This window comes from Octodon degus, unplaced genomic scaffold (assembly GCF_000260255.1).
Source record: "Octodon degus isolate 3935 unplaced genomic scaffold, OctDeg1.0 scaffold00146, whole genome shotgun sequence".
NCBI classification, from domain to species: domain Eukaryota; kingdom Metazoa; phylum Chordata; class Mammalia; order Rodentia; family Octodontidae; genus Octodon; species Octodon degus.
The window spans coordinates 1,792,400-1,801,060 of NW_004524722.1; the positions used below are offsets into that span (position 1 = coordinate 1,792,400).

The 8,661-nt window shown below is 53.2% G+C and overlaps 1 protein-coding gene across 3 annotated transcripts in view; it reads right to left on the reverse strand.

Annotated features, from left to right (window-relative positions):
- Positions 1 to 1,013: 1,013 nt before the first annotated feature.
- Positions 1,014 to 8,661, reverse strand: part of P2ry2 (purinergic receptor P2Y2) — a 13,480-nt gene continuing 5,832 nt past the window's right edge. Inside the window, exons 2-3 of one of the 3 annotated variants that reach the window (XM_004641930.2) lie at positions 5,853 to 5,943; positions 1,014 to 3,081 (exon numbers count right to left, since the gene is read on the reverse strand). In XM_004641930.2, the coding sequence (XP_004641987.1) occupies positions 1,947 to 3,077 (1,131 nt within the window). In that variant the 5' untranslated portion in view covers positions 3,078 to 3,081; positions 5,853 to 5,943 and the 3' untranslated portion in view covers positions 1,014 to 1,946. The other 2 variants (XM_023702092.1, XR_002818230.1) reach the window with 2 other exon arrangements.

The following is an 8,661-nucleotide window of genomic DNA, read 5'->3' on the forward strand; positions in this document are numbered from 1 at the left end:
AAGAGTCCCTGTCATCTGAGGGAGTTGTGGAACCAGGGTCTAATAAAGTGACCGTGCACTAGTAGTCCCAGTGACTCAGGAGGCTGAGGCTGCATAATTTCTTGAGTTCTGGAGTTACAGCCCAGCATGGGTAACATAGGAAACCTCTGTTACAAAATAACCACAAAATGTAAACAAAGCAGCTCCTGGGAATGGATGCCCTGCCTTTGATAAAGTAAAGTAGGAATGGCGGGCTTGCCATAGGAAGCAGGTGGAAGAGGTGACATGGGTAAAGAGACCTCTAGGGCAGTGGGCCCACAGGGCAAGGCTCGCTCAGAGGGACAGGAATACTTGTCCTTGAGGTCAAAGCAAAGCCAGTCAGCTTCATCCTATCCCTGCCTGCAGGCCAGGGCTGATCTCCACCCAGCTAAGCTCCACAAACTGATCCAGAGCAGTCTTGGCCAGATCCAACACTGGCCACAGGTGAGCCCACTTCCCCATGTTAACCCCTGACCTAGCTGGAATTGCAAATGTCATGCTTAAAAGTTGAGATTTTTGGGGCCGGGGAGATGGCTCAGTGGAATAAGCGCTTCCCTGGCAAATGCAAGGGCCTGAGTTCAATCCCTGGTTCCACCAAAAAAAAAAAAAAAAAGTTGAGATTTTCCCAGAAGGCCTATGACTGGGTGGAGAGAGAAATGAGTCTTACTCACACATACTTCATACAAAGGAAACCTTGTGACCAGGGCAAGGAGAAAACATCTCAGAATCGAGCATGGGCAGCTGCCCAGCCTGCTGTTGTCTCCGTACACCTGCTCCCTGGCCTCCTGCCCTTCCTCAGAATGTGTCCTGCACTTGGTTGTTCTTAGAAGCTGCCTTTCTCAGAAGCCCCAGCGTAGGAGTATCCAGTCCAGAAAGCCTTCCTTCCACCCCTGGCCTTTGCCGGAAGCACTCGGCCTGACCCAGTAGTACACTGCAGTAATGTATGCCTGCTTACAAGAGCCAGTTGTTAACTTTTCAGGAATTTTGCAAACAAGTGACACTGCATTGACGGTTTGAAATTGGCCATGGCAGGAATGGCAATAGGCAATGCTACAAACAAGGGGTCCCTCAACACCCCAAAGGTCCACTTTAACATTTACCAGAATGTTACTGGCTGTCACTAAAACTGGGGAACCCTGGGATTGAATCTTCTTTGCCTCACACAGAGACAGGGACAGAAGCCAACTGACTTTAGAGTGAGGACATACCCAGGATCTGGAGAGGGATTCCTAATAGACTACCCTGCAGCAGCTAGTGGGAAGGTAGGTGACAGAAGAAAGCAGGTCAGAGAAAGGCCCTTGTGCACATGTGGGAAGCTTCCTAGGCCGTGCCCCCACCCTCTGGCCATATACCACAGCACAACTCAAGAAGCAGTACAATCTTTAGTATGTTTCAGCTGCAAACTGGGTCCCACCCCAGGGGAGCCTCCACTGGACATATGCCGTCAGCTCCAGATGTTCATCTCTTAGGCTGGGGGTACATGTCTGAGCTGAGGCCACTGTGGCACTCAGTGCCATCCCAGATCCCTTAGCAGGGTCCTCTGGTCAGCCTGTGACTCTGCCCCCACTCTAGCTAGCTCAGGCCCACACCCTGCTGTGAGGCCTTGATGAGTGATCTTCCTCTCTGGGCCTGGCTTAGGTTGGGCCTCTGCTATGTGCCGAGGTGCCAGACAGGAAAAGCCAGCTCTCTGCATGGGAGCCAGGTGGCACAGGACCGGAACACTTCCCTGTCTCCACTCACTCATACAAATGACGACTGGGGAATCTGGAGCTGGGCACCTTTCTGGGCCACAGGGAGAGAGCATCCTCAGCCTCTGCTAGTGACAATGTCATTGCTGGTCCATATCTGGGAAGACTGTTCCATCTGAATGAGCCATGGTCCCGACAGCTCCTCCATATAACCTCGCGGAAGCCCATGGGGCTCAAGTCCTAGAGCCGGATGTCCTTAGTGTTCTCGCTTCTAGCCACCGGGGGCTCTGTCCACTGAGAGTCCTCACTGCTGGCTGACACCTCTCCCTTCTGGGTGCCAGTTCTGTCAGACCTGCGGAGGCCCAGTCTGCGGCGAGCTGGGGTGGTGGGGGTGGGGTCTGCGGGTGACTTGGCATCTCGGGCAAAGCGGACAAGCTTCTGGCCAGCCAGGAAATAGAGCACAGGGTCAAGGCAACTATTGGCACTGGCCAGTGGCCGGGTGATCTTGTACGCCATGTTGATGGCATTGAGAGTGTGGCAGCTGAGATCCAGTGAGCGGAAAGAGTAGTAGAGGGTGCGGGTGACATGGAAAGGCAAGAAGCAGAGGGCAAAAACAGCCAGCACCAGGGCGATTGTGCGCACTGACTTGCGCTTGGCCCGGGGCAGCCCTCCTGTGGTCCCGTAAGCTGGCTTGAGCAACCGCCGAGCCATAAGCACGTAACACACCAGGATGATGGCGAAGGGCACTGCGAAGAGCAGCCCCAGCATGATGGAGCTGTAGGCCACAAAGTGGCTGAAGAGTTCAGGTGCCGAAGTGTCATGGCAGGTGATTCGGGCCCCACGCACACTGGTGGTGACAAAGTAGAGCACAGGTGCCTGGCAGGCCAGCACCAACACCCAAATGGCCAATGCCACCCGGCGGGCATAGCGGGCCCGGCCCCAGCGCAGGGATCGCAAAGGGCGCAGGACGCCCAGGCACCGGTGCACACTGATACAGGTGAGGAAGAGGATGCTGCAGTAGAGGTTGGTATAGAAGAGGAAGCGCACCAGCTTGCAGAGCGCTGTGCTGAAGGGCCAGTGGTCACCATGGGCGTAGTAATAAACCAGCAGCGGCAGGGAGGCCGCGTACAGTGCATCAGACACAGCCAAGTGGAACATGTATGTGGTGGAGGCATTCCAGCTCTTGAGGCGGCACAGGAAGATGTAGAGCGCCACAACGTTCAAACACAGCCCGAGCACACACACCACGCCATAGGACACCGGCAGCAGCACATACTTGAAGTCCTCATTGAAGCGGCACCTGTAGCCCAGCTCATCTCCATCCCAGGTATCGTTGATGGTGTCATTCCAGGGGCCCACGTCCACAGCCATTACCCTGCAGAGAAGAGAGAAGGAGGGAGAGCCAGGAGGTTAGGGCTCAGCAGGGAGGCCTGACACCCACCTGACAAGGCCTTCAAGGTGCCCACAGATTCTCCTGACCACATCCAGGACTTTTATTGCCATCTCTCTCTGGACCCAGAACCTCCAAGTCAAGGAACAAGACTGCGTGAGACCCATGAACAGCACAATCATATAATATATATAATCCTTTTACATTAGCATCATATAACATATAATAATATATGATATGTAATTAGAATACAAAACTTCAGAACGGGGCCCAAATCCATCCCACCCAGCAGGAACACTTTACCTGTTTGTTTAAGAAGTTGAGCAACTGAATTCTGTGAATCCTAAATTATTAACTCTCTGACCATTAAATATAGTGCTGACCTTGCTCTAAAACCTCAGGACCGGAGAATCTGAGAGCTAGGCTTTGAGTTCTAGGATCTGGGCATCCCAAAGGAGTATAATTCAGGATTCCTGGGGAGGGGCCTTCAAGGCTGGGCCCCCCACGACACTAGCGCCCTCGCCTGGTGAGGTATTTCCAGCCAGGGCAGCTCAGACATTTTGGGGGCACCACAACATTCTTCCACTAGCTTTCGAGGGCCAAAGTGTGGGATGGTTGAAGAATTTCCAAAAATCTCCCTCTTCCATTATTCATTCTTCTGGATTGATTGACAGATTGATTGATGGTATTCCTACAACTGCACTTAGCAGTCCCTCCAGTCCGTGAGGTTACCAATGGGTCAGTGACCTTCCTGAAGACGCTAGGGAAGTCTGAAGCGGCAATGAGGATAGGGAGTAGAAGTAGCTTATTTTATGGGGCAAATTTAAATTCTTCTCCCACCTACTCAGTTTATTTATGCACAATGCTATTATCCCAAGGGTCCCCTACCTTGTGCCCAGTGAATATATGTCACCCCGTGAGGTCCACCACCCAGCAGACAGGGAGTGCTTGGAGGGTAGGCTGCTACCTTCTTTTTCTTCCTACCCTAGCTGTGACTAGTAAGAACTCTCAGATGGGAGGCAGGGCACAAAGATGATGCCCTGAAGGGCACAGATATGTCCCTAAGTCCCCAGAAGGCAGGCTGAAAATCAAACCAGGAGTCCAGGTAGGAAGACCCACCTGAGTCTCAGATTTCTCATGGATAAAATCCTCCGCCTCTGGAGAACCTCACCATCAAACTTCTCTCAGGGGAAAGCATCCCTCAGTGGGGACAGGATGGGCACTTCCTTCATGCAGCAGGCACTCACTGTCACCCCCACACTGCTGTTCTTCTCCCACCCAGGGCTGAGCTGGCTGCTCTCCTCATGGGGTGGGTTAGGGCCCTCATCTTCTGGTCATGGTCTTTGCACAGTTTCTTGCTGGTGACTAATGGTGGAATCTCTGACACTGAGAAGGGGGTGGAGACTTCCCTGCCTCATTGTGGACTGAGGGAGCCACCCCTCAGTGGCTGACATCCTGACCTAGCCCTACCAGGCCAGCTGGGGACTTCATCACTGTGGCCTTGGTCCAGACTGAGCCTCCTGCCCCCTCTCCACCCTTGTCCACTGGCTGGCTCATCAACCTGTGAGGCATTGTCCTAAGCCCACAGCCTCTACTTTATGGGGACAACTTAGTCCTCTGCCTTCTCCCTCAGGCCTCTCCTCTCCCTCTCCTGAAAAAGCTGCCCTTGGGACCTCACCCTGGGCTCTGTGGAGACTGCTCTTCCTGACCTTGTCACTAGCCCCTCTCATTACTCACTGGCCCCACTCCAGAAGCTCTGGTCTAGGAGAGATGAGCCCTTTGACAGTCTAGGGCTTCCCTGCTTCTGTTCTTGCTGGGCTTTCCATCTGCAAAGGCTTTCCAGAGGCCACCCACACAGCACTCCACCTCACAAACCCCTCCAGGCTCTGCTCAAGTGCACTCATCACAGTGCCCTTCCGGCTATTCTTAGGCCTTGTTGGTAGTTTGTCCTTTCCCCTAAAGGTTTCCAGGTAGGTGCTCCTTGAGGGCTGGCTTCTTTGAATGCATTTCTCTGTCCCTAACACTCAGCAAGAGGCCTGTCTCACAGCAGTGAGTACAGGAAAGAGAAAATGAATGGGTGAGTGAATGAATGAAACCAATACAAGAAGCTGTGGGAGCCACTAGAGCTGAAGGTACTTCTCTTTTCCATCCCTCACTGGAGAACCTATAGGAGGACAATGGTGATTAGAGATTTCTCAGCTGCTGGCTCTAGACGGCCATGGGCCAGTCCAGGCCTTCCAGGGGCACAGCTCACGTGGGGTCTTCTCCTGACCCAGAAAGATGCTTAAATTGTCTCTCCCTCAAAAACTGTAAGATCCCAGATGGCTTAGGAATGTGCCAAAGGAGTCAGGTGTTCAAAATTCCAGAGGCAGATCAGCTGTCTGAGGCCGGCCACGTGCTTTTATCTGCGCATCTCTGGCTCTTATCTGATCAAATGATCCCCATTTAGGATCCCTTCTCCTACCCTTCCTGTTCAGAAGATGCCAGGTCTGGTTTGAGCAACTTCAGGCATCCCCACCCCATCTTTTGGTAAAAACTGTCAGAGAGGCTAATTAAGCTATTTTTTCAAGGTCACACTGCCAAGAATTGGACAAACCAGGCAGGACACCCAGCATCATCTGGTTCCAAAGTCCTAATTCCTTACAGCTTGGGATAAAGGAGCAGGGAAAGGCACTGCCTTAGAATTCCCCATGCAAACCCAAACTAACCAGCCCAGCCTCCCAGTCATGGGACGGCCCCACCTCACACACCAGTACCTGACCAGCCCCTGCTCTCTGGGTCGGGATGCTCAACGCAGGCTCAGGTTCCTCACTCATGAATGCGCGCCTGGACCGGCTGCTGGGAGCTCTGCAGGGAAACAGGAAAGACAGGTTCCCTGGCCTGGGGCCACACCCAGCCTCCAACATTTTTCAGGGCTGGTAGCTGCCAAAGGGGGCTCCTGCAAACACAGAGAGGTGGAGACGCTGGCCTGGGCGGCTCCTGGGTGTGGGAATTCAGCCAGGCCAAGCCCTCCCAGGGCTGCCTTCTCTTCTGGACCCAAAGCACAGAGGGGCAACCTTATGTGCTTGTGCTGGTCAGCATGCCCTGAGCACAGCTGCACTCTGCCCTGATGTCTACCCCCAGCTCACATGCTCCAAGGACAGGTGCTCCTAGCTCCCTCCCAGGCAGCCCCCATCACAGGAGGGGCTCTGTAGGGGAAGATCTTCCCCACATCCTGCAGGCTAGAGCAGCCTCCAGCATTCCCTCTCATAGACCTGGTTCTGCCCCACAGCCCCACAGTAAGAAACTTGCCAATATACTCGATGCCCAGCACATACTCTGTAGTACTTCTGCTGACATAACTCTGCCCAAGCCAGGTCTCTATCCAGAGCCTGCCTTCTCCCCAATTTCTACCCTGGGCATTGGCATACTGCCATAGTGGTATAAACACACACACATACACACACACACACACACCACATCTGAACACACACAGGCCAACACACACCCAGCACGCTTAGGTTCACACACAGTATGCACACTGGCATCATCTAGACCAGTGGTGGCGAACCTATGGCGCATGTGCTGCAGCAGGCTATTTGTAGCACTGAAAGCTCTAAAAAGGTTTGCAATCACTGGTCTAGACAGTCAGGTCCGAAACAATCTTCCAAACTCATCTGTGCCAGGCCTCCACTTAACAGAGGAGGAAGCCGAGGCAGGTCCCAGCCCACTGGGACTGCAGGTGCAGCACAGGAAAAAGAAGGTCCCCTTCTGGAATGACCTTATCTCATTTTCATTTCCCCGGAACAGAGGAATGGAGCCTCGGACAGCTGAGACTGGGTCACCAAGTGTGAGTGGGTGGAGCCTGCAGGAACAGGGCCGGGATTGGGCCTAGGAAGGGCCTCTGGCCACTGTTGTCCTGTTGCACCTTGCCCAGAAGCCTCAGGCTGACCTGGGCCAGCAGCCTGTTTGCTACCTGTCTGTCTACTCTAGAGTCTAGTGACAAGGTGAAAAGTGCCATCTTCTCATCCTATTCCACCCAGGGACTCTCCACCAGCCTTCCGGGATGCAGCCCCTCTCCCTCACCCTGCTGGGATCACAGGCGTGCGCTACCATGTCCAGCAGCTTCTCTTATCTCATATCACGAGGTGAGCATTTACTCTGTGCCAATTTCTTCCCATCTAATCCTGAGACTCAGAAAGGCTAAATAACTTCTCCAGTGTCACAGAGCCAGCAAATGGCACAGAGCTCTGGTCTGACTTCAGAAGCTGTGCCCTTGACCACTACCTCCTACCCTGCAAGGCCCAGGCCCTGTCCCCAGGAAGCTCCCACACACGACTGTCTGGTCAGGTGTTCAGCACAGGAGTATCTGGCAGGCAGGGCCCAGCACTCACTCTTCTTAGTACTTCCCCAGTGTTAAGTGGTGGGGATAGTTATTATACCCATTTCAGAAGTAGTAAAACTAAGGCCAGAAAGGGGTAGGTAGCTCAAGGTCTTACCAAGATACCAAGGGAGTCAAGGGCAGACCCAGACCTAGCACGTAAACACCAATATGGGTCTTTCTCGCATAGCCTCAGGCTATTAAACCTAAAGTCAGGAGGAGGAGCCAGCGCAGTTCCCAAGCTGGTTTAGGAATTTCCAGGGCAGTTTGACAACATTCCAGGTCCTCCACTAGAGTGGTTCTGGAATGTGTTGCCTGCCTGGCTGCTAGCCCTGTCCAGCCTGGCATAGGACAGTATCCTGTCACATCCTGGAGACTCCTGCTGCCTGACTCCACCAGTGGAGGGTGCTATGAGGGAGAAACAGAAATCCCAGTTCTGCCATTCCCAGCAGCAGGAACTGGACAAGTCTCTCAGTTCCAAAATCTAAATCTTGATTAATAGAATAGAACCTGTCCCACAAGGTTGCTGAGATAGTTCTATGAGATGATTTTGACTTTGTTATTTAACCATGCAAGGCCTCCAGCATGCAGGTCAAGCCCTCTACCATTAAGCTGTACCGCAACCTGATTCAGACTTATTTTATGCAATAATAAGAGACAAGCATATGGGAAAGGCAGGAAGAATAGGGTTATCCCAGGAAGACAAGAAGGGACAGAAAGGGACAGCCACTGACCGCAGATCAAGTGTCTCACACTGAGGGCCATCCTCAGGCAGAAGGCAGTCCACGGACTCCCAGCAGGAGCCAGAAGCTTTTCACCTGCACCCCTCCTTACCCATCCCAGAGGCAGCCATTTCTATGCCTGTCCCTGTGTGGGGTGCCAGGGCTCCAAGGCGAGCCTTCCTGATTCCAAGGAGGTCCCTCTCAAGGCGGAGAAAGCACACCCAGAAACAGGTACTGATGCCTCAGGGTGATGAGGCCTGAAGGACACCACGGCAGGCAGTGGCTAGCGGTGAACGGGCGCCGGTGAAGGCTTCTTAGAGCATTTTGGGTTTGTTGGTTTCACTTTTTTGTATTAATGCACCTTTGCGGTACACAGTGATTCCTGTCTTCAGAGGACTTGGTGCAAGTATACAGCATATCTTCCTCCTTTCTACTTCCCTTTCCTCTCCTCTTTTTCCTTCCTCCATCTCTTGGTTCCTTTCC